The sequence below is a fragment of the Rhinatrema bivittatum genome, chromosome 13 (genome assembly GCF_901001135.1).
Source record: "Rhinatrema bivittatum chromosome 13, aRhiBiv1.1, whole genome shotgun sequence".
Classification (NCBI taxonomy): domain Eukaryota; kingdom Metazoa; phylum Chordata; class Amphibia; order Gymnophiona; family Rhinatrematidae; genus Rhinatrema; species Rhinatrema bivittatum.
The window spans coordinates 9,730,723-9,756,496 of NC_042627.1; the positions used below are offsets into that span (position 1 = coordinate 9,730,723).

The window sequence follows — 25,774 nt, forward strand, 5'->3', positions numbered from 1 at the left end:
TGGGCCCTGCCTGCGTAAGTCCCCTCTGAAAATTATCCCACCAAATCTACCTACACAAATTACACATGCTAAAATGTGCACAGTACCGCGTGCATTGAGTAGCGAAATAGAAATGGTTTCGTTTTAGAATTACTTCTTTACTGAATTTTTTATACACTGCAATGCAAAAAATTAAGAAAAAGTAGGATATACTTTCAATATAACAGTCATTCTTGATATTTCATTTATTTATTTATAAAGATTTATGAATAGCTTTGTGGGATCTTACCATAAGATCTTTCCAAGCGATGTACAACACAAGGCTCCCTGCCCATGCCTGACCTTGCGTCCCGACGGTGTGGGCCTCCTCCTCACAGGCTGTAACAACTCAAACCTCGGGCCAAGAGTCCACATACCCAAGAGCCAGGAATTTCCACCCAAAATGACAAAAAACATAATAAAGGAAACTCCAAGGAACCGTGCAATTGCCAATCCTATTCAAACAATGATCTGATTGACTTGATTTTTTTTATTGTTTTTTATGTAACAATATGAGATTATATATAATCTTGACATGTCTCATGTGCCAAAGCACATGAAGGTGCTGGTAGCAATCCAGTGAAGCTCCAGCTGACCCTTCTCTTAAAACCTCAGATATCACATAAAATCCACAAATTACCCTGAAATATGCCTACAAATCAATAGAAACGTGATGCCTGCACTTTGGGCAAACTGACTGTTCAAGCCTAAAAAAGACAAATCATCAGTGGAAAAGAACAAGCTGAATGAGGACACAGGGCCTTATTTTCTAAAAGTATCGCACGCGAAATGTCCCTTTTCGCGTGCGATAACAGAATGGGGGCGGAGTCGGCCCCGGAAGAGGAGGAGTCGGGGCGTCACCAGGGCCAACTCCGCGAAGCCGCCGCGGATGATGAAAAGGTAAGGCCTTTTTCCCGTCAGCTTTCCCTCCCAATAGATCCACCTCCTATGGTGGATCTATTGGGTGTGAAACCGGCGCGATCGCTGCCGGCTAGTGCAGGCCCGCCCCCCGTTTCGTCCGCCTGCCCTCATTTCCTAAAGTATCGCAGGCCTGCGATACTTTAGGAAATGAGGCCCACAGTTTGTGATGAGGAGGAACGGTTGGGCAAAACGGTTTGTTGCAAAACCATTGATCAGTGACCTCATTGCTAACCAATATTTCAATATTTAGAAAATATAGCTAGTATCAATATCAAGGGGCAGTATACTAAAATACATTAATACGAATGCAAGCGTTACTGCATATTAAACACGATGAAGCAATTAAAACAAAAAACATTTATAAAGTTTTCCTGAAAGATGCTGTTATGCCCGGTCGCAGACGGCTGCGACCGCGCTTACTTACAACCTGCACCGTTCTCCAGCCCTCCCCGGGTCTGCTCGCAGCACAGGCCAATCTCTACGGCTGCGTTCCCATGGTTCCTTGAGGCGACCGAGACGCCGCTGCCAGCTACGTTGTCTCCAGGCCTTCCTAGGCGTGCGCGTGCATCACCAGGCCCTCTATGAAGCCTCTTTGGTGGGAACCTCGGGGGCGTCCCTGCTTGATGATGTCATCGGATCAAGGTACTGAAGCTCCACTTTCGCCCTCAGCTAGCCGACTTGGCAACAAGTTCTGTGCGTCTCTTCTAACTCCTGTTTGTGTTTCCGTGGCCACGCTATTGGACTCCTTTGGACTTTGTCTGGTACCCGCTCCTCGGGGGCCAGTGGGCGCTCTCTACGGGGACCTTGTCTTCTGGCCTCCCCCGCTCCTCAGGCTGGCCCTGCGCTTCCTGAAGTCCTGCTCTGCAAGGCTCCCTGCTCCTCGGGGCTGCCCTCTGGAACACCTTTGCCACTTGGGAGTTTGCTCTGGCGTTTCCCCGCTCCTCGGGGTTGTGCCTTCGTGCTGTGTTGGACTGTCAGCGCTTTCCCGCTCCTGGGGGCTGCATCCTCGTACTTCTCAAGAGACTCTCAGCACTGCCCCACTCCTCGGCGCAGTGTCCTTGTGCTTCACTGTGACCGTCCGCGCCTCCCCGCTCCTCGGGGGTCACGCTTATATGCTAATAGACTGCCAGTACTTCCCTGCTCCTCGGAGCTGTGCTTCTCTATCATACAGAGACTGTCTGTGCTCCCCGCTCCTCGTGTTTCTACCTACGACATGATCGGAGACCGGACTCGGGCTTCCCTACTCTGCGGGTTGGCCTGCGTCACTACAGCTGCACCTCCCTCGCTCTGCAGCTCAACCCCTCGGGGGTGTCTCTCCGGTAAACCTCCTGCACGCCAGTCTCAAGCCTTCCCACTCTACAGCCTGCCTGGTGCCTTCCCCCTCAGGGGGTCTCAGTCAAGGTATTATCTTCAGCCTCCTTGTCTATTGGGGAATTCCTCCTGACTCCTCGGGACCTCTCCACAGTCTCATCCGGAGCTCCCTGCCCATGCCTGACCTTGCGTCCCGACGGTGTGGGCCTCCTCCTCACAGGCTGTAACAACTCAAACCTCGGGCCAAGAGTCCACATACCCACAAACCATAACAGATACAATCCAATTAACAGAACCATTTCAATATCACCAGGTAATTTTCTCCTATTCCTTCCCTCCCATCAACCCATCTCTCCCCCATAACCCATCCAAAAACAAAACAAAATGTTATTCTTACACATGTGGCATTGATATCGTAATTTCAGATTTGTCCCCCTCTTATGGTAAAGCACATACTATAAAATAACATGACATGTATCTTATAGGAATAAAAGGCCCAGCTTTAGGTAACAGAGCCAGTATATAGTCATGCCAGATTTCCAAAAAGCAATAATCTTTCTCCCATCAAGCTAAGGGTGAGCATCATGGGGAAGAGATACATCCATGGCTTCATAACAAAACCTTATGTCATCCCAAAGAGCTTGGAGGAATACATTATTACTACAATCTGTTAATGAAAGGAAATCAGAGTCAGACTTAGAATAAAAAATTGTTTTCCCAAGTTTCCAAACTTTTCATGAACAAAATTAACAACTTCTTTTATAGCTGAGGCACTGTAGGTGGTGATGATATAAACGCTCATTATCTTAGATTTTCATAATACGAATGTAATAGGCTTTGTTTTGATGGTTTATGAAAGGAGTGTTTTTGATAGTGGCTTATGGAGTCCATTAACAAATCTCAATGAAAGTAGGGTTCTGGCCACACACCTGGTTTTGATTCCTAGGTCGCCTCTTCTGCTTCCTGGGTTGGGTGGACCTGGGGATGCTGCTGAAAGTCCCACCTGATTATCTTCATCTTCAGGCACAATGACTTGAGAATGAGGAAGAAGAGGGAAGGGAATTTGGGCAGGTGTCATCCCCTCCTTCCACTGCCGACGGGCACAGGTCTTCTTAATCCTGCCCTCCTGTCATGATGCAGGCAATGAGGTGAAACAGCCTAGCTCAGGCGAATTCAGCTTTCTTCATTGACGAGGCATGGATGTGACATGAGCTCCGATGCAGGGATAAGAAGTAATATACAGTTTTGGAGACCACAAACTAATATGATGTGTTTGCACTTTTTTATGATTGTCATTAAGATTGCTGGCTTTCTCCAAATTTGTCAACCCTGCCACACCCCCAAATCCCATCTCGCCCTTCCCCAATATGTGCCCATTTAGCAAAGCAAGGGTAGGGGGGTTTGGAGAAGCAGGAGGGTGGATTCTCTTGCAACACGCCAGATTCATTGTATGAGGAAAACCTCCTCTGGAGACCCTAATCCAGGCAGAGATTCTAGGCCTTTGTATCTGGGGTATAGTAATGAGGATTTCTGCCCTCTTATGCCTCCAAAGCCTGCGTGCTTAGTGGATGATGTCCTTGGCCACAGCTCCAAGGAGATGGAGACATAATTGCGAGCTCTAGGAATCACAGTCCTTCCCTGGCAGCCCTGCAGAACCCACGGCTTGGTACCGGCCCGTCCCTTTCTCCCCATGGCCTGAGCTGTGACCAAAAACTCTTTATGGCGGCTGTGCTGCAGCATTTGTCCCTGTGCAGCTTTAATGACTGCACCTGCTCAAGCAGCCCTAACAGCAGCAGTGCATTGGGTAACGCAGTCAAGCAGGGGTAGTCTTGCACCAGCATTCCCCCTCCAGCCCACTCTGATGTGCTGCCACTTACCTATCGGACTTCACGCATCTGAACTGCAGGTCGGAGTAAACTCCTGCTGTTGCTCCCAGGGCCAGATGACATTCAGCCAAGGGCTACATGTGGCCCTCAGGACAAAGTTTGGGGTACTCTACGTATAGTTCCATATTTAATGAGCACAGCAGCTGAAGGTGTGAAGTCTTGTGCATGTTGGTGTTGGTGTCGTCAACTGCTGTGATTCCAAAACCAAGCCAGCGCAGTGCACAGGCAGGGCAAGCCTAGTAGGTTCTACCAAGTGCAGTCAGGCATCTTGGGCCTGTGACCTTCCCCCGCCACTAGGGTTGAGCCATCAGGTGTTGGCAGCTGGCAGGACTTGGATAGGAACAACAGGAAACACGAGGCTGGCAGGAGGCAAGAACTGACACATGTTAGTGTAGTGCATTCAGGCCTGCTGCGGCCGTAGGAATAGTTCAGGAATATAAGACTGCACTTACTTAGCTATGGTGCAGATATTTATTTACAGTGCTTCAAAGATACAAGAATCAAGATAATAACTCACCTTGCATTTGGCACAACAGCAAGACAGCCACCAGCTGGGTATATCGTGAGATCCCACCAGCTCCCTGGAGCCTCCCTAACCTTTTCTAGGCCCGAGTTCTTATGGTAGGGTCTCCCTTCACCCAGAATCCCTTGTGGTGTTCTGCTTTAAGGAGGAGTGCATTAAAGCCTTGCACTGGGATCCTTAAGTTAGAACGAGGGAGTGGTCGGTACACCCTGTCACCGTTAACTCTAGCAGAAGCCAGCAGAGGGGAGGATAGAAGGGGGCCTATTGAGATGATGAAAGTTCCCTTATAGGGGCATAGGAGAGCAGAAAGTGGGAAAGATATGCAGGGGCCAGTTGGTTCACACAATTGAAGACAAAAGTAAAGTGTTTTAAATGTTATCCTACTCTCACCCAGGAGACATAACATGGTTGGTGGATTTGGCCCCTAGCTGCTGTACTCTTCAAAAGTTGGATGCAATTGAAGTTGTATTGTGCGATGACAGGGAATAGAGAGTTACACTCGCGGATCACCATCTGCATAAACTACTGTAAGACAGCAGCTAGGTCACATTTGTCAACCTAGTTACACTGTTGACAAATTGGAGGTCTTTACCACAGCTGAATTATGGGTTTTTATTATGAGATGCTAGTTGAGTTGTACAACTAATCGGATATTAGTTTAAAACAATTTGATGGTGTTCTGTGATACAGCAGTTTTTTTATACTGAGATGAATACTTTGCACAGTATTTTTTTGGTGGGAGGGACATGATTCTAATGTGCCTCTCTTGTTTACCCAAGCATGGTTGTGCTGTTTATGAAGACTCCCTGTTTTAATTTAGATTTCCTTATTTTCAATAAGTGATATTATAGGACATTTCTATCATTTGTATCAGATTTTGCATTTTACCAAGTAGTAGGTGGCAATTTTTGGTTTTGATGGCTTTGTGTTTTGCACTATTATTAATTTAATGGGGAGACATTTTTACAAGAAATTGAAAAACTAAGCCATGTCTCCTACAGCAATACTGCTCCATATATATTGAAAGCTAGGCAATGATGGGATTTGTAACCACAGAAATATCTGTCTAGCCCAGTCTTTTTGTTACAAGCTATAAAGCACTGTACATTTTTTAGTTTTAGAATAGTTAAGGAGTTTATTGTAAAATTTTCCCTTTTTTTTTTTCTTCTTAAAAAGCTTAGGTCAAGAATCCCTTTAAAAGGACAGATTTTCTTGTTTGCATCCAGATGGCATCAGCTAATCAGAAATAGCTTAAATATTGCTGGCAACTTTAATGAAATTAATTTGATTAATACAGTCTAGCACTCAATTAAAAGACAACATGTGCATTAGACGAGAATGCAATTTCATTATGCAAACTGATCTGCTGTAATTTATAAGGGTATTGGATCCTGAGCGGGTTGCAAGCCCAATGTTTAACAAATGTTAGAGATGGTGCAGCTGTTTTCATTGTTTTACATAACTGCACGTTTTGTTTTAGGTCATTTCCAAAAAAAAAAATTTTTGTTTTGTTGCATTTTAGTACATGCTAAAGCACAGAAACAGAAAAAAATAATGGTAAAAGCGTTTCCCATCCTCACCCTTAACAGAAGTTTTATCAGCAGCATGGGTGGGAAACAGGCAGGAAATTACATGCAGAAATCTTAGGTAGAAGCATTTTAGGATCGGGTTATGAAAATGACATTTCCGACGTTGCAGCATTGTCAAGAGTGACCCCCTATAATATCTGCAATAATGCATGCTTGAGTTTTACATTTTAGGAAGTGGAATCCTGGCGTGACAAGGTTTAAACTAAAAAATATTACAGAACTAAAGCTCAGTAAGTGGAATAGTTGCATAAAAGTTTGGCACGTGGCTATCCCTGCACTTATCTTTCTCTTCCAGCTGTACGTACACCAGGATCATGAAGAAAGAACATCTCCCCTGAGATTGAAGTCTTGTGTCGCTCAAATGCCAGCAGAAGCTGGCCTTACAGCTTTATTATTTCTATTTTGAGTCCATTCTTGAGTGTGACTGGATTATTGATTTGAGTAGTTCTCACATAGAATTTATGCGTTTTATATACCGTTGTTCCAAAAGAAGATCACTACGGTTGAGATTTTAAGTGCAAAAAGAAAAAAATAATGAAAAAATTTACAGCACAAGTGTCTTGTAAATGATTAAAATATTGTGCATTTGCCGAATTTTAATGGCTTCTTTGCACGGTAGATTATCATTATCGTGGACTTTCTATCTATATGGGTTACTTGATGATTATCATTTAGAGGTCTTTTTGGGCTTATTTGTGTATACTGTAGATTATGATTTTGCCAATAGATATTGTTTTATTCTGCTGTGGGCTTATTAACTCCCCACCCCCCATAAAAAAGGATCTTCTCCATTCAATAATACTTTATTTCTGCTGTTTACTATGTCTTGTGTGTATTATCTTTGCTAGTTATTTTAATTCGCTGTGTATTTTTAAGAGACATACAAGGCTGGACCTAGCAGACTTGTGAGTGTGGGATGCAATCAGTTGCACAGCAAGGGGTATTGAACCTAAGGAAACAAAATCTAGGTAGAGCTACAAATCAAAAGAGAGGCTGTTTATTCCCTCCCATCCCTAGGGTGTTTCCTTCTTAACCAGCTCTTCCAAGGAGTTACCCTAAGCACCAATCTTACAACTTGTTTATTAATTACTATTAACAAAATGTCCTTTATTCAGTGCAACAATTGTGCTGCTTGTGGCCTAAGGCTTATCATTTACACAATTAAGGATTGTCCAATCTGCCTTCAACTGCCTGCCATGAAAAAAAGAACTAATTCACCTGAAAGAGAAATTATCCAGGTTTCAAAAATCCCCTCCTCCTGTGCAGCATCCAGAATATTTCTCCCAACTCCCACAGAGGAGTCAAAAACCCCAGCACCAATGTTTTACAGTGGGCTCTGGTAGAAAGAGACCTGTGACTCTGAGACACCCAATTTCCCCATCTTTGAAGCATCCTAAATATCCACCCCCATTCGCCCCGCTGTTACCCTTACACAGCGCCTTTTCTGCACTGGGAAATGAGGAAGCCCCAGCAATAGCAAATGAAGCGGTCTGAAAGGGGAGCAGTCACCCAACGCACCCAGAAACCCTCCAACAGGATCAAACGTCATAAAAGAAAGCTTCTTACGGTGGGAGACTCGGTCATCAGAGGAACCAGTTTGGGAACTCGCTTTGATGGGGACAGAACAGATAAATGCCTTCCAGGATCCTCAGCCAACAGAAATACCAATCAGATAGTAAAATCCATGATTTTCCACATTTAAGGGCTCTGACTGTCTGGGGTATGCACAATTGAAGCATTTTATAATGAAGGCAGAGGTTAAGAGGGACCCTATTGAAAGGTAGTTCCCTGTTTGAAGGGTATTGCTTATATGCCAGTAAGATACCAGGGGTGATCTGCAAAATATATTCGCTATTAAAGACAATGCCTATATAGCTACTCATCTTCAAGCTTGGGAGTCTGATTTGGGGGGGGGGGGGGGGGAATGGGAGGACAAAGCATGGGACTTATGTTTTGTGTCAGTTAGAAGTGGCTCTATTTCATCTTCTTTGATTGAAAATGGGTATAAGATGCTATTTCATTGGTATCTATATCCCTTTATCTAAAATGTACCCTTTGGGGTAGATTTTCAGAGCCCTGCTCGCCTAAATCCGCCCAAAACCGGGCGGATTTAGGCGAGCAGGGCCCTGCGCGCCGGGAAGCCTATTTTACATAGGCCTCCCGGCGCGCGCAGAGCCCCGGGACTCGCGTAAGTCCCGGGGTTCTCGGAGGGGGGCGTGTCGGGGGCGTGTCGGGGGCGGGCCCGGTCGACGCGGCGTTTCGGGGGCGTGTCGGCCGCGTTTTGGGGGCGGGTACGGGGCGTGGCTACGGCCCGGGGGCGTGGCCGCGCCCTCCGTACCCGCCCCCAGGTCGCGGCCCGGCGCGCAGCAGGCCCGCTGGCGCGCGGGGATTTACGTCTCCCTCCGGGAGGCGTAAATCCCCCGACAACGGTAAGGGGGGGGTGTAGACAGGGCCGGGTGGGTGGGTTAGGTAGGGGAAGGGAGGGTAAGGTGAGGGGAGGGCAAAGGAAAGTTCCCTCCGAGGCCGCTCCGATTTCGGAGCGGCCTTGGAGGGAACGGGGGGAGGCAGCGCGGCTCGGCGCGCGCAGGCTATACAAAATCGATAGCCTTGCGCGCGCCGATCCAGGATTTTAGTAGATACGCGCGACTACGCGCGTATCTACTAAAATCCAGCGTACTTTTGTTTGCGCCTGGAGCGCAAACAAAAGTAGGCTGTTCGCGCTCGTCTGAAAATCTACCCCTTTGTGCGATAGCCTATGTTGGCTAAAATGTGGTGAGGTGGGTTCATTCATACATATGTGCTGATCATGTTCTAAGATTAATAGCCCAGCAGAAATTTGTAAGTAAACAGCTAGCTGAGAAAATGTTAGGAGTGAGGGTAATACGTACACCAGAAATGTGGCTATCAGCCATACCAGATGACGATCTTTTGTTCCATCGCCAGAAACTGTCATTCTTCTTTGCTGTAGCTGCGAGAGGTGCTGTGGCGGCTTGGAGGAGAGGAGCAGAAAGACTGCCTATTGGCCTGGTGATTGATAAAATGCAAGCTATCCATTATATGGAAAAATTAACAGCCTTGAGTAAAAATAATGTACAGAAATATATGGATGTCTGGGATCCTTCTGTTAAGTGGGAAAATCTTCCCTAAGCCGAGTAGAGGGCTCTCTCTATATATATCTATTTGGGTGGTATCTAAAGTGAAGGTGGGTTGGGTTGAGGGGGTTTAGGGAATAATTAATGGGATAATGCCTGCATCATTTACTTATGGAAATATGTTGGGGATACAACGTATTGTATTGTTTTCTTATGAATGCTTGGTTTGGTACAAACCCCTTTGTATTCAAAGTCCCAATAAAATTATTATGAGCAAAAAAAAAAAAATTAAACAAAAGTAAGAGGAAAAAGAAACTGATCTGGTTCTCAAAGGAGGCGGCTGACAAAATAAAGACAAAAAGATCCCTTGGTAAGCAGGGTCCTCTGTTTCTGATCGGGTTGTACAATCTGAATGCTGCTGACAGGCAAAGCGAATGGACAGTGAGAACTGCGGGACCATGAACTTTAAAGAACTTTTTTTCCTGACTTTCTATCTTCGGTACGGAACGTTTTCTCCACCATGGATTCTAGGTACTGCCTCATTCCTCACAGACGCACGCATAATTTCGCTCTAACAAAACCATCGCTCAAAAGATTGGCTTTAATGAAATCTTATTACATTACAAATTGAACCCAATGTTTTTAAACAGTTTCCGGAGTTTCTGTAGGGTTAAGTATTCTTTCAATTCACCGCGTCTCCTCTCCAGGCTGTCAATGATTTGGTGACCCAAGCAAGAGCGAGGCAGCTGTGCACGGGGACCCTTCCTGACCGGAAATATTTCAGCAGCACCTTTATAATCGATGGGCTTATTTCTGGACGAACACTGGGCTCTCCGCGCGTGCTTCACTTCTTCTGGAGAGCAACCGTCCTGCGCGAGATCGTTTTCCCCAAGTTTGCGTATTTCTGTTTGTCTTTCCTAGAAGAGAACAGAATTGTTAGACAGGAAGTAGAGTGCACCAAGGCTTATTTATTTTATATTCTGCTTTGTCAGGCACTGCAGGAATTTCTCTGTCCCCCCAAGGGGCTCACAATCTTTTCGTTTGCGTTTCATTAGAATACTGCATGGAGCAGGGGCAGATTGCAGGAAAACAGCAGCCCAAAACCGGCCCAGGGGGTAATCTGACTCACTTGTGCGGCACATACTTCTTAACAGCTCCCAAAAGCACATCGAGATAATCACTGAAAAGTACATCACGTGACCTGGAGCCGGGAGAACTGAGAGAAAAAAAAAAATCTCCAACGTAAGTTTCGCGTTTTCCCTAACAAATTGACAGACCAACGCAATAAGCTGCTCCCAGCCTAGCACACGGGTTTACTCACTGTAGGGCGCACGTTTTGAGTGTGCGATAATAGCATCCAATGCAGCATAGAGACGAATGAGTCTAAAACGCATGCACTAACTAAAGCTTATCAGATAAGGCCTATGGTATTTAAATCCCATGTAAATGAAGCCATTAGCTATTACTGCCTGATGCAGGGAAGTGCACTCAAAAGACTGGGCGCCCAACACACAATGTTTCACTACGGAAAATTAACTCCAGCTCTGGAGGTGGAATAAAGTTTACTTACAGTCAGGGACTCATGAGAAATATATAAAACATGGTCATCTGTGTCGCAATAAATGTGCCCCTTGTAGGGTAGGGCTGAAATGTTTACATACAGGGAGTAGTGGCACGGAGCATGTGAATAGCTGAAGGACACCTTAAAATAATTGTGGGTGACTGCTTTCCCTTTTGGTAAACAACGTGCATTGCAGATTGCTGTCATTTCATGTAAGCAATGCACTTTTGCTAGGAAGGCACAATTTAGAGATCTGTAGGCCCAATGCAATAAACGTAAGCGCCAGAAACGTGCATTTCTTCTTAGTGCGCTCTCTTTACACTGCTCCACTTTCTCTCTCATTTAAATATTGCGTAAGGCGCACAGTGGAAATGGGCACACAATATGCCCCTCTCAGAGCTCAGCCAGATGCCCCGCTCCCTCCCTTTTTATCCAATTAGCCTTGCCCCTCCCCCACTCCAGCACATGATATGCTTTTACGGTTCCCTAAGCTCTGCCACCCTACTCCTGGGGATGGGTGACCAGACGGGATCCCTACTACCTGCTTCCTTCAGGGTTTAAGAAAAGGAAAATTAAGCCATGGCCAAGACTATATGCATCACCGCTGCAGCCAAGACTGGGGAGAGGGTTTTGCCCTTAATAGGAAGGCTGCATATGGCCTTCTGCTGTCCTGCGTGCAGCCAGGGTGGGTAGGTGGGTATTAATCGTCCTGGGCAAACCTTACAGCCTTGCAACCGCAGTCCACCCACACAATTACAAATTATGAATTTGTAATAAGGTTTTGCACAAAAAAAAGGGCATTCAAAATACAGTCGTATGAAGTAAATATATCACAACAGGTTTTTCTTTACATGCACTGCTGTGATGCCAACCAGGAACCATTCAACTAAGTAAAAAAGATTGTAACTCATATGGGCTTGGCCCTCGGAAAGCCATAAGTAAACTAAATTACATATCAAAACAGCACTAGTAACTGCCAACACTCAAACAAAAACCACCATACTCATGAAAAGGCAATACTGCAAATATTACACATCAATATACCACTTAAAAGGAAAACAACAAGCCGAGACAGAGATTCTTCACAAAGCATCAAACAAAACCAAGAAATATTAAAAAAAATAGTAAAACCATACTGAACAAATAAAAATAGCAGATGAATAGAACATTCAATAAGTAAAAACTCGTACCTTTTTAAAAAATGTACTGTTTTGAAAAATTTTGGGGTGTTTGGGAGACATCAAAAACTCAATTAAAACATGTAAGGATTTAAAAAAAAATAAAAAAAAATCCCCTGATCTCCATACCTGGGAACGATTGTGATTTCCAGTCACCCTAACATTGTCATGGATTAGCCTGAGGGACAGGATGCACAAATTCTCCTTCCTCCCATTCTCACTTGCAAACACAAACTCCTCTCTCACACACATATACAAGCAGGCTCCCTACACACACACACACACACTGCTTCCCCACCCTCCCCACACACACAAGCAGGCTCCCTCCCCACACACAGGTTGCTTCCCCACAACCCCTCCCAACACACATATACAAGCAGGCTCCCTACACACACACACACACTGCCTCCCCACCCTCCCCCCACACACAGGCTGCTTCCCCACACACACAAGCAGGCTCCCCCCCCCACACACACACAGGCTGCTTCCCCACCCTCCACACACACTCACAAGCAGGCTGCTTCCCCACACACACACGACAGCTTACCACCTACCCTTCCAACACACACAAGCTGGTTTACCACCCCCAAACACGCACATATACAAATTGTGCCTTTTCTTGTTCTTCAGCCACTGCTGGGTTTGGGATCTGGCGGTGGCCCGCAGCCTCGCTTTTGATTTCTTTGCTGTCTCCATCCTGGATGCAGCCTCTTTTCCCTTTCTTTGGCCATCAGTGGCCTGGGCTCCGGCAGTGGCCTCTCTTTTGCTGCCGCCGTCAGCCGGCGCCCTTTTTAAAATTTCTCGGCCGTCACTGACCTGGGCTCCTGCGGTGTTTTGCAGGGTTTTCTGCCTTGGCTGCTGCCAGCGAGGGCTCTGACGGCGGTGGCCTGCTGCCTCTTTTTCTGCTACGTTATGTTTTATTTTGTAAATTGCTTAGAACCTTTTGGTGTAAGTGATTGATAAATATCAATGAAGAAATAAAATAGTTACGCTCCAATCTTATATCTGGGGTGAGATTGCTTCAGCGGGGCTGCAATTGACAGTGCATTGTCTCTAAAGCAGGGCTTCCTAACCCTGTCCTGGGAACCCCACGGCCAGTTGGGTTTTCAGGATATCTACAATGAATATGAATGAGATACATTTGCAGAGACCGAGTCTCCATGACATGCAAATCTCTCCCATGCATATTCATTATGAATATCCTGAAAACCCAACTGGATGTGGGATCCCCAAGAAATGTTTCGGAAGCCCTGTTCTGAAGCAAGCTCTCCTCATCTCTCGCAGAGAAGGCAGCTGGAGGAGGACATGACTTCTCCTCAGTGCCCTCCCAGATACTTACCAGTACAGCCTTTTTGAAAGGTTAAGGTGGTGCAGTATCTTGTATAAGTCAGAAATTTGAACCTGACGTGATCCACAACTGGGAGCCAGGGTAGGCTGTGCAATCAAGGCATAGCACTTGACCTGGCCTAACTCCCCAACACTGCCCTTGTTGCAGTATTTTGTACGGCCTGAAATCTATGCACAAACCTTGCTGGAAGACCCAAGTATACAGATTGTTGCAATAATCAAATTGGGTGATTGACTCAGACTTTAATTGTCTCACCCTCCCACTGTTCCTAGTCTGCTCATTGCAATAGCAGTGGAGGCCAGGAGTCTAGCGCCAGGACTCCTTCAGGAACCCTGTATCATGGGGCTCTAGATCCAATCACCATGTCCCCTTCCCCACCCCAGAGGCTGTGAATGCTGCCGCCACAGCATCCCCAGCCAACCCTGGGTGCAGAAGACCTGTCTGGGAAGCAAACCAGGGATCTTCTGCATGACAGCATGCAGCACTGCCAGTGGGCTACTGGGCCGGCCTGAAATAAGATGTTTCTAAAGTACACTTGTCACCTGGTAATTCTCACCCTGTAGCAATTAACTAATTTCAATTATTTTTAATTTTCACATTTTACATCATATTTTGCTTTTATACAAAACCAGCGCCTCTTCACTAAAGCACGTAGGAAAGAGCAGACAGATGCATACAGGTATATCTGTACTTATAAGGAAAATAAAAAGGTTGATATTCAGGCTTTGTCCGGGTAACTTCTGGAGTAATCTAGACAAAATGCAAGCTGTGAAAACTCCCCTCCCCGCCACTCATCACCAGAGTGGCTTGCTACCCGGACAAAACTTACCCAGAGATAAGAGGACGGCAGGAGGAACATTCCAGGGCTGCAGTTTTATTTTGTATGGGCACCGCCTATATTTAGCGCTGCCAAAGTTAACCTGGTAAGTCTAGCTGGGAAAAATACGTGTCCTAAAGTTAACTGGAAATCTTTATTCAGTAATTCTAGCCAGATGCATTCAGCAGCAGACTCATCTGGATCAGTGCCACTGAATATCTACCTCAATATTTCTGAGCAAACTGGTTCACTCTGCGTCTGCTGCTTCACTGTATTTGTTGAGGCCAGTTCTCCCACTCTCGTCTGCTACTTGGATAAAAAATAATCCAAACTATACCTCCCTTTTGCTCAGAAAAGCCCTCACTACTAATGATGAGCTTCCCTACCTCTATGTACGCGACTATAAAACAGCCTGCGTGGCCCAATACTTCCCATCTCTTAGCAAGAAGAAAAAGCGGTAAGATTATGAGGCTTTCTAGCTTCCCTTACTCCATTTCCAACTGCCCAATGGCACTGTCTCGGTTACCTGGTTTTTTTGCAGGAAAAAAGCCAGGCCCCAGATCACAGAGAATCCCAACTATTTTATATTATCCTCACAGCACTAGATTCAATAAAACCGCAGGTTTCGCCACAATTTTCTGACTTTCCTCTTTGAGGTTTTTTTTTTTTCCTGCATATTTTGCCACTTTTGGCAGCTCCGTGCGTTATGAGGTCAGAATCCCAGGGCTTTGTCCTCCCTGCATCTCAATAGAGCATTTGGAAAGTCTTAAGACCTCCAGCTCTTCGGCAGGTGTTGGGAGCAATTCCAGCCACGAGAGAGAGACTAGAGAAATTCTGAAAGAAAAAAGGGCCGTAACCAAATCCCTGGAGTTTCCCCACAACTTGATACAAAATACATGCAGATCAGTGGTGGAGCTTGCCACCGCTGTGGAATTTATTTAAGCCGCTGCCTCACAATTCTGCAGCTCCTCTCGGAACAGTCAGGGCAGCAAAAGAACTGTAAATGTCATTAACAAACTGAATGCCCGGGGTGGCGTCCACAGAGGATGTCACACGTACCACATGATCCAACCTGCCATCCTGGTATGAAATGTGCACTGTGGTTCTCACCGTTTCTGCTGCCAGGGGGGACGAAGAGGAAACAGCAAAAAAAGAAACGGCTGAAAGTTTTTCAGTTTTACTCGGTGAAAGGGGAGCGTTACTCTCTGCTGCGGTACTTTTGAAATATTATGAAGCAGAAGGCATGTGTGGCAAATCAGGTATTTTTACATGTTCATACTGTCCCGAGTTTATCCAAGCTATAAAATCTCAGTTTCCCTAAAGACTTAAGTTAAATCCCGGGCAGCAGTCTGACAGTTTGACCTTCTGCAGTCACTGGCAGTCTGGAGCCGACACGGTTAAGCTCTGGATCCAGAACAGGGCTGCCGGCGTCTCACTGAGGGAAGGGGAGTTTCTGTTACAGTGAGGGCTACCAACTGCGAGAAATTGGTTTAAAGATGCAGTCTCTGAAGCTCCGTTTCTGACCGGAAAGAAAGGATAAGAAAAACCAGCAATTTGTGTCTCAGCCGATTTTGACTACGAGCCCAGAAGGATCAACTCCTGCTGAGGAAAACTGCAGTTGTTTAGATTTGCAGGAAAGTCAGTGGTAAATGTACCAGATATTATTTATTGCCAAAATCCATTTTATTTTCCCATTTGTTGCTTGCAAATTTGTAATCTTTTTTGGCATTTACTGTACCACCTTACATTTTTTTTTTTGTTTCTCAGCACTGTGTGCGACTGATCAGTTATCCAAATAAGTCACTGGTCACCCCAGCATTTTTGATGAGTGATCTGCCAGTGGCCTTTTGGGAACTGTATAACCCCAGGTTGTTATGGGATTGCAGTGACCCCAGAAACCATCACGGAACAGCTGGTGGGAACATTACTTGTACCCCCACAGGCAATCAGTAAAGCCAGCTGTTAGGTTTCCAGAACAGGGGCCCGTGCATAGATGCAGGCAAGGGGTGGCTGGGACCCTTAAGTGGACAAGGGTTTAACGCCTAGTGCGCATTAGGAGTAACACAGAGGTGTTACATGACAGTATAGGGTTTTTTTTTGTTTGTTTTTTTTTAACTCAGTAGATATCTTTGATTAAAAAATGAAAGGAAAAATTATTTCCCTCTACATACCGGCTCATTTTCGTCTTGTTCCTGCATCCTTGTCCTCCTTCCCAGTGACTGGAATGGGCGCCTTTGCTCAGCATGTTACCACAAGCTATGCATGGCTTACCATTACTGTATGGCTGGAAGAAAAGGAGAGAGAGAGAGTTTGCTTACCTGCAAAAAAGCAGACAACATGGTAAATCAGTCATAATGCATGGGTGATGCCATCCAACAGCACCGACACGGATCCAGCTCTAGAGTTTAGTAAAAGTCTTGCTGAGCTCCCACAGCGACTTACTTTATTATAGGAACATATAACGCATCTTCTGGCGCGACTCTAAAACTATTACTGTCTCTCTGTTGTCAGTTAACTACTGTTTATCCCCTTGCTTTGATCAACAACAGAACTTTAAACATATTTTAACTTGAGTACAGACAGTAACATAAGGGGGTGTCAAATAGGGTAGGGCTGGGAGCTTGCCTACGTAATGAGCCACGGATGTCGCGAAGCTCGGATTCTTTGTTGTTATATGTAGGGTTTGTTTAAACACTACACTGTTATATGTTTTGTTATATTCTTCAGCTGAATTTGTGTGAAAATATCTTAATAAAAATGATATAAAAAAAAAAAGTCTTACTGAGCATGTGTGGGAATTCCCATGCACGTGTGTTGCCTCATGAGCCCCTTCTCTTCCAGGGCATAGCTTTAGCAAGGTAGTCGGGCGGGTATTAAGTATAACTGATTTATCCTGCAGCCTACGGAAAAACCTGTTTACAGCTAAGCAAATTTACTTTCTCTATTGACATGCAGGCATAATTCAGCCATAAAGCATGGGTGTTCCAAGCAGAAGGCTGTTTTACAGACAATTTAGACCCTAGCAGGTGGGGCGTGGACCAATAGGATCAATAGGCTGTGCAAAACTGCTTGTCCAAAACTCTTTGTGGCATGTTGTCCAGACAGTAATGAGATGTGATGGTTTGAACAGTTAACTTTACACCTTTGCATGTGTCTTCAATGGAAGTGGGCTTCAGATGAACCACTGAAATCACCATGGTTCTCACTTGATGAGCCTTAATGGAGTAAACCAGCCAGTGTACGATGATGCATTATATAGTCTGCTAGTCAATTAGAGAGTTTGGAACCTACACTTCCCAATTTATTGGGATTGAAGGACATGACCAGTTGAGAGGCTGAATGGTGAGGGTGTCCTCTTTAGGCAATGTGCCAGGGCTGTCTTACAGTACAAGGCATGAAGAGCCTAGTCTCTTTTTGTGTGCATGCAGTCTTGGAAAATGTTTGCAGCACAATAGCTTGGTTAATATGAAATGCATGTACCGCCTTTGGAAGGAACAACCCTTTCGTGAAATTACTGCAGGTATGATGAATATGAAATTGGAGCCTGTAATCTGCTTACACTTCATGCCACAGAGACAGCAATGAAAAACACTTTCCAGGTGACCATCACTGCAGCACCTAAGAATCCAAACACCTCAAAACCATAACACCCAGCTACACTAACTGCACTAACCACATCCTCTGAAAACAAATTCTAGATCTTAATTGTGTATTGAGTGAAATCATTTTCTCCGATTAGTTTTAAATGTGCCCCATGCTAACTTCATGGAGTGCCCCCTAGTCCTTCTATTATTCGAAAGTGTAAATAACCGATTCACATCTACCCGTTCTAGACCTCTCATGATTTTAAACACCTCTATCATATCCCCCCTCAGCTGTCTCTTCTCCAAGCTGAATAGCCCTAACCTCTTTAGCCTTTCCTCATAGGGAGCTGTTCCATCTCTTTTATCATTTTGGTCTCCATAATCTATGACAGATCAGCTGGTCTCAAACAACAAGACATCAACTGAAGGCTGAAGTCTGTTGGGCGGGAGGTGTGCAAGAAAAGCACAAGCAGTACTCTTTTCAGGACAGGAGGAGGTGAGCCTCAAGAGTACAGAAACTAGATCTTAAGCTTAGGTTGCAACCATTTGAGCCTTTGGCTGACGCCTCGCCCTCTGACGACCTCTAATAGGCAGAACCCAATTGAACTGAAAATAATAGAAGGGGCATTTCTGGAAAAATGCACGCTTGGAGGTGAAGAACTGATGTCTAGTAGCGACTGGCTGATCTCCTGCCTCTACAAGTAAGAAATGTAGAGTGAACTGATGCTCCTTAATCAGAGTCACTATTTCCTGCCGCTTATCCCCAAACAAGTTCTCCCCTGTACAGAGTTCATCTGCCTTCACTCCAACAAGCTCAAAGGAACCTTAGTATTCTATGCTGATGAGACTGGCAACAACTGGGCTGGTGCTAGGTCTGGCTAGAATAAATGGCGTGGTCATTGGAATCAGATGCACCATAAAAGATGAAAGGCACCTGTGCCGAGGAAGTTACCTCCTGTCTCAGTGTCTGCTCCCATGGGACCCCATGCAGACAGCGCCAGTTTCTTTGGTGCCAAGGCAGATAACCCCAGAGGGGATCCCTCAGGCCACTTGGGTGCCTCATCTAGCACCACCATCTTCCATGACTTGCTCAACCCCTGACCTGTGGTAAATTTGTGAACCAGCACCACGAGGGGGAAGCCTTTCCTGACTTGCGGGAAAGAGAAGTTATCAAATCCACGTTGGGCTCTTGTGCCACCAAAAATCTGAAGCAGCCTCGTTCTAGGAAGCAGAGCAGTTCCACTGCCTGGCTTCACACCTAGGCTTTCAGGACCTACCTGATGGCATCTTACACAGGACCTAGATCTTCCAAGGTTGCACCCTTGGGGAGAATCAGTTCAGAACTATAACAGCTGGAAGTATCATGACCTGGACCAAAGCAGCGGTTGCGGAGAGAATGGGTGTCTGTAATGGACATAAAGCATCCACCAACACAAGCCTTAAACCCATCAACCACAGGCTTCTTAACCTTGGATTTCTCAATATCTTTTTCTTTCAGAACTGAAAAGGTTGAGGGGCTGCCAAGGCAAAAGAGAAGAAAAAACTAATCCAAAATGCAACTCTTAAGCAGAAAATGAGGCCAAAAAAGAAAAAAACATTTTAAGAGACTCTGGGAACACATCTATGTGATAGCTTGAACAAAGAAAGACGTAAAGGGCTCTTGAGGTAATAATGCACGTGCAGGAACTCCTGCACATGCTTAGTAAGACTTCCACTGAGCTTTGAGAGCCGGGTCTGTGTCAGTGCCATCTGACGTCACCCACATTTTTTGGCTAACTCATGTTTGCTTGTTGACAGAGCTTTGTGTGATTTAATCAAAACACTTTGATGTAGCAGAGGTACGCTGCATTTCAGTATGTCTTGACTTTGTTGAATGAATTATCTCCCATTAATTTGTCCTTGCCTTTAAAATTAAGAACATAAGAACATGCCATACTGGGTCAGACCAAGGGTCCATCAAGCCCAGCATCCTGTTTCCAACAGTGGCCAAATCCAGGCCATAAGAACCTGGCAAGTACCCAAAAACTAAGTCTATTCCATGTAACCGTTGCTAATGGCAGTGGCTATTCTCTAAGTGAACTTAATAGCAGGTAATGGACTTCTCCTCCAAGAACTTATCCAATCCTTTTTTAAACACAGCTATACTAACTGCACTAACCACATCCTCTGGCAACAAATTCCAGAGTTTAATTGTGCGTTGAGTAAAAAAGAACTTTCTCCGATTAGTTTTAAATGTGCCCCATGCTAACTTCATGGAGTGCCCCCTAGTCTTTCTGTTATCCGAAAGAGTAAATAACCGATTCACATCTACCCGTTCTAGACCTCTCATGATTTTAAACATCTCTATCATATCCCCCCTCAGCTGTCTCTTCTCCAAGCTGAAAAGTCCTAACCTCTTTAGTCTTTCCTCATAGGGGAGTTGTTCCATTCCCCTTATCATTTAATTCTCTGTCCTCAACAGTCCTGTTCTCTCTTTCCATATTCGGCGACATCAGTTATCCAGGGCATTTTTTAGTCTGTTATATAGAAACGAACTCTAGCAGCAGAGTGCAGAAGAAGTCATAACATGGAATATCAATTTCATATGACGCGTAGACCTCATTTGTTGTTATTCTGGGTTTTTCATAGGCAGTGATGCCTTTTGTTGGGCTTTTTTGTAAGGAGAGTCCATTGATGATGCAGTACATAAACTTTCAAGCCCACACAGTTCACTTCTTGTGAACATTTCCCATCCAACTTAGATGATCTAGGAAAATAATCTCCTGGTCTCTGCTGGGTCATCTCACTAGAAAGCTAAACAGCCAGCTGCTTGCCTCGTTCTGGCTGATTTCCTACACGATCTGCATAGGTTAGGGGGCGGTTTCAATGATACTAATATACTGTATATAGCTTGGTTAGCTTGAAAACAGACCTGGTCCAAAAGGCAAATAGTTCTGATGAACATTCTCTGATGAATATCCTAAAAACCAGGCCTGTTCGTGGCCCTTGCTGAGAAACTCTGGAATACATCATCACTTATCCACCCAGTGGGATTTCACCAAATGTGAAGTAAAGGAGTGTGAAGACTTACGCAATGAAGATTTTTTTTTTTTATTCTTAAATACTTGTGGTATATTTATAGAATTGCAGAATATGTTGTGTATTTATTCAGATTTATATTTTGCCTTTCAGTCACTTCCTAGCAGATTAGATTCAGGTACCTCTAGGTATCTTCCTGTCCCCAGAGGGATCACTTACGTTTTTTTATCTGAGGGGTAGATTAGTGAAAAACTCCTACTTTAATGCACTTTGATTTTGCAATTTTTAGACAGCAGAATGTGAAAAATGTAGAAGGGTGAAAGGCTTTTTTGTAAGGCACTGTAGTAACAAAATGTAAATAACGGCAGATAAAGAACAAAATGGCCCATTCAGTCTGTCCTGCAAGACGTTCAGGGCTGTAACTGGCAGTACATACCCATCAATGCCAGCTCAGTTGTGCTGGTTAAGGACTCTTGCCATGAAAACTGTACCACAAGCAAATAATGAGAAAAACACACTTACAAATGAAAGTAAAAACAGCAAAACTTTCAAAGACCAGAAGAGGGAGGCAGCATTCATTACCTGCTCTTTAGCACAATAACCGCAGATCATCCTCGAGGCCAGCTCCATCTCGTGATTTTGTCTCTCGTTGTGGCAAACATCGCACGGATATGCTTTCCCGCAGCATGGAAACCTGCAGGACAATTAATGGAAGCTAAAACAAAAATCTCTAGATAGGGCAGGAAACAAGACGACTACAGCAGATTGCGATATAAAACATAGTTGAAAAGTGACAATATTAAATTAGGCACAAGGTGCAGTTGGAGTTGAAAACTCTGAAGGCACAGCGGTGCAGCTGAGACCTCCAGGAATCGCCATTATTTGGCTTTCTCTGGCAACCCCCACAGAACCCAAGGCTTGGTACCACAGGTGCCATCCTCCTCGTGGCCTGCTCTGCCTTCCACAGCAGCTGAAAACTTCTGGAAGTCCATATTCAGATGCTGTGTGGCTTGGCCATTTATCCGGATATACTTACCCTGCCTTAGTCCATATATTCAGCTATCTTAAAGTTAACTGGATAAATTTATTTGGTTAGCTTTCAGACAGGTCTATGGGCTGACAAGGATACGTTAGCCAGATAACTCTGAATATTGGAGTTAGTTAGTGAATTCATTCGGCTAACTCAACTCTTCCCAGTTATGACTCCAAAACGCCCCTAACTTATCTGGCTAAATTATTATCCAGCTAGAATTTTAGCTGGATAAGTGCCCCCAAATCTTCCTTTAGGCCGGATAACGTCTGAATTATTTGGCTAAATACTTTTGAATATGGACATCCTTATGGCTGTGCTGCAGTCTCTCATCCTGTCTTTGGTCCTTGGCTTTACCTGCACCATCAGCATTAACGCCAACAATGCGTAAGACAGCCAATGAGTGATGGCCTAGCACGGGCAAGGCCCGCCCTACCCACGTGCTCTGATTGTGCTGCTACTTGCACCTCTGACTTCAAGTCTCTGAGCCGGTGGCAGTGGTGGATCACGCCTCCATCCTTTGCACTGCAGGTGAGGCTGAGCTCCACTTGTCATCGCTGCTGCGAGCTCGATCGATCTCCTTCTGCTGCTGCTGCCGGGCCACTCTTTGGGGAGCCCCTGATGAAGAGGCATGGAGACCTTGGATTGCCTGCAGGGAGAACTGTTCTGGCAACTGGTAATGGAACAAACACATGATGGGGGCGGATGCTGGACCTTGTGTCACAAATGGGGAGGGTGTTTCCGATGTCATACTGGGGTATTACCTGGGATCCAGCGATCACAAGTTCAATATTTAGAGCACAGGCAGCGGGGGTGCATTCAAAAGACGAGGGGCCCCGAACTTCAGAGAAAGAGAGGAGAAACTAGGGGAATTAGAAGAGCAGTGGGAAAAACTAAAAGGCGACATTTTAAGAGCGACAAACCTTTCTGTTAGGAAAGTAAACAAAAAAGATAAGAGGAAAAAAAAAAAAGAGGTCGCTGTGGTTTTCTAGTGAAAAAAGTTAGGGGAACAAAGTTAGCTTTCAAACACTAAAAGATCACAGAAAGAAGATGTCATGCAACAATATCTGGAAAAGCTAAGAAAACCTGAGAAAGCAGTCAGGACAAGAAAGGCACAAAAGGAAGGAAGAAAAGTTAATATGGTAAAAGAGGGAGCTAGATACATTAATGACAAGAAGGAGGGCAAAATTGGGATTATAAGACTCAAGTAGTGGTGAGGGATATGTAGACACGTAATATTTCTGTACGGTGTTCACTTGGAATAGGACCTCAGAAGGCTGCCACAAATAGGAAATGAAGAGAGAGAGACCTCGATCGAGTCTCAGAAAACCCGTTTGCAATGAACAACAAACCTAAATGCAGTGGACGGGATACATCCAAGGGTATTGAGGAACAGAGAAGTTCTGGCAGCTCTGCTGGCTCATCTTCTCTAGAGTCGGGAGTGGCCTCTTCATAAAAGTGGAACTACGGGCCACTTAATCCGTCTTTGGTGGTGAGTAAATTCATGGACTCACTGCTAAAACAAAGGATAGTGCAGTTTCTGGATTCCATGGATTACAGGCAGTGTCATTTTACCCGAGGTAGGTCTTGTCAGATGAATTCATTTCTTTGACTGGGTGACCAGAGAAGAGTGCAAGATGCACTGGACTTGAATTTCAGGAAGGCCTTTAACATGGTTCTGCACAGGTGACGTGAACAAACTAAGTGCCATAGGGGTGCTAAAGGACCAACTGGTTGAGTGGGAGGTGACAGGGTAGTGGTCATCTAAATTGCGCCACCGGGATCGGTCCTCAGTCCAGTTCTGTTCAAGATTTTCTTCAGCAATACTGCAGAAGGGTCATCAGGGAAGGTTTGTCTTTCTGACGATGACACCAAAATATGCAACAGGACAGACATCCTGGAAGGTGTGGAAAAACGAGGAGGGATCTAGTGAACCAACTAAAAAAAAAAATGGAAGGTCGCGCATTTGGGCTGTAAACCCCCAAGAGAAAAGTAAAGTCTAGGGGGGCCTGAAATTCTTCCGTGCACAAAACAAAAACAGGATCTGGGAGTGATCATATCTGACGTATGTTTGCTTGTATATTGTGTAGGGTTATTGCACAGGCAGTATATAAACATTAATAAAGATAAGATGCAAATAAGGTGACAGCAAAAGCCAGGAGGATACTATGGCGAGGAATAGCCAAGCAGGGCAAAAGGAAGTGATACTGCCCTCTGTAATAAATCTTGGGGCAACCTCATCTGGACGACTGTGTAAGGTTCTGGAGACTGCACCTTCAAAAGGATAGAAACTGAATAGAGTCGGTCCAGAAGACAACAGTCTTCATCATAAAGCATAGGGGGACAGACAACGATCTTAACTTGTATACCCTGGAAAGAAAGGGGAAAAATGGTAAGAGACATTTAAATACTTGTAAGAAGAAATGCACAGGAGGCAGGTCTCTTTTAATGGAAGGGGAATTTGGAACGAGGGGGGGGGGGGTCAAAGGATGAGGATGAAAGGAGGTGGATTAAGAAGTAACTTAAGGAAATATTTCTTTACAGAAGGAGGAGCCTCCCCCTTTGGAGATGGTGGAGACGAGGGCAGAGTCGGAATTCAAGACAACTTGGGACAACTATAGAGGCTCTGAGAGACAGAGAGGAAGGGACTATAAAGCTGAAGAGAAGACGTGGATGGGCCACAAAGACTTTATTTGCCATCATGTTCTATGTTTTTCTGTTTTATTGAAGCTTTAAAAATATGCACCATGTGCGCGCCATTTTGCATGTGTGCCTGCTTTCTGTGGGCTACCGAAAACTCACCCCTTAGTCAATACCAGGAACCTCTGGGGTCTCGATCATTAAAATAAAGAACAATCCGATTACGAGGACAAAGGAGATACTGCAGGGGAGCCCCAGGGCAAACAACCTGCAGAGCTTCTGGGAGATTGTAGCAGAGAGCTAGGGGGAGGCCCGAGATGAGAAATCGTTTATCCAGTTCTGCCCCACGCCTCTCACGCAGCACCGCATACAGAACTAGCAAAGAAATTACAGAACTGGGAATACGAGAAAGGTTACACGGAGTAGGGACTGGTGGGACAGACAGGTGCACGGGATAGCGAGTAACTGCAGAGGTTAAGACCGTGTTCAGCAATAATTTGCACAGAGAGGTGAAAGGCAACATAGTGAGCGTCCCGGATGAATTTATTGTTCACGGCACAGTGACAAAAATGCAGTGCATACTGCATCCGGCTATGCCAGGGGAAGGAACTGCAAATTATTGCAGTGTGTAGAAAAGGGAACAAAACCGAGCAGACAATCAAAGGATTTCAGAGAGCAGAAGCAGCAGGAACACCACTCATCGTGGGGAAAAGAACCGTGAACAGATTTTGAGAGACTTAAGATGTTAGCTACGGGAAGAAAAGGAGGTTAGGTACTTAAGAGCGTACTACGCCAATGTGCCTGAAACACCGTTAAAGACAGCTAGAACTGACGACCAGAAATCTAAGCCACGTCAAGAGATACATTTACTTTCCAAGCAAAGGAAGGGAGAGGTTTCACATCTGGACTCCAGCTGCTCCCCGACACGAGGTGTTTGCCTGCTCCAGCCGAAGAGAAGTCGCTATGAACAGCCCACCCAGCGGGGCTGCTCCGGGTGGCAGCCATTAGCAGTAGGGCGGGCGTGTGCCGCGCCGCTGACCATGGAGAGGCGTGCGAGCAGCTTACCTGAGCCAGCGGCAGCTCTTCCTGTAGTGCCTGCAGGTGCCATGCTCGGGCAGGGGCTTCCCCGGCTGGATCGCAGGGTCTCTCACCAACTTCTTTTGCCTCACCGGGGCTTTATCTCCTAGGAGAGTAAGAAAGGCTCCAAGGTAGGTTAAGTGACACAGAACGCATTTAATAATTGTTCTACCTGTACAGC

At 45.3% G+C, this 25,774-nt stretch overlaps 1 protein-coding gene across 8 annotated transcripts in view; it reads right to left on the bottom strand.

Moving 5' to 3' along the window:
- Window positions 1-9,922: 9,922 nt before the first annotated feature.
- Window positions 9,923-25,774, bottom strand: part of LOC115075507 — a 64,812-nt gene continuing 48,960 nt past the window's right edge. For all 8 annotated transcript variants that reach the window (XM_029575948.1, XM_029575952.1, XM_029575951.1 and 5 more), the window contains exons 9-12: window positions 25,582-25,699; window positions 21,429-21,540; window positions 16,416-16,528; window positions 9,923-10,257 (exon numbers count right to left, since the gene is read on the bottom strand). In XM_029575948.1, coding sequence (XP_029431808.1) covers window positions 10,185-10,257; window positions 16,416-16,528; window positions 21,429-21,540; window positions 25,582-25,699 — 416 coding nt within the window. In that variant the 3' untranslated portion in view covers window positions 9,923-10,184. The remainder of the gene's footprint in view (window positions 10,258-16,415; window positions 16,529-21,428; window positions 21,541-25,581; window positions 25,700-25,774) is intronic.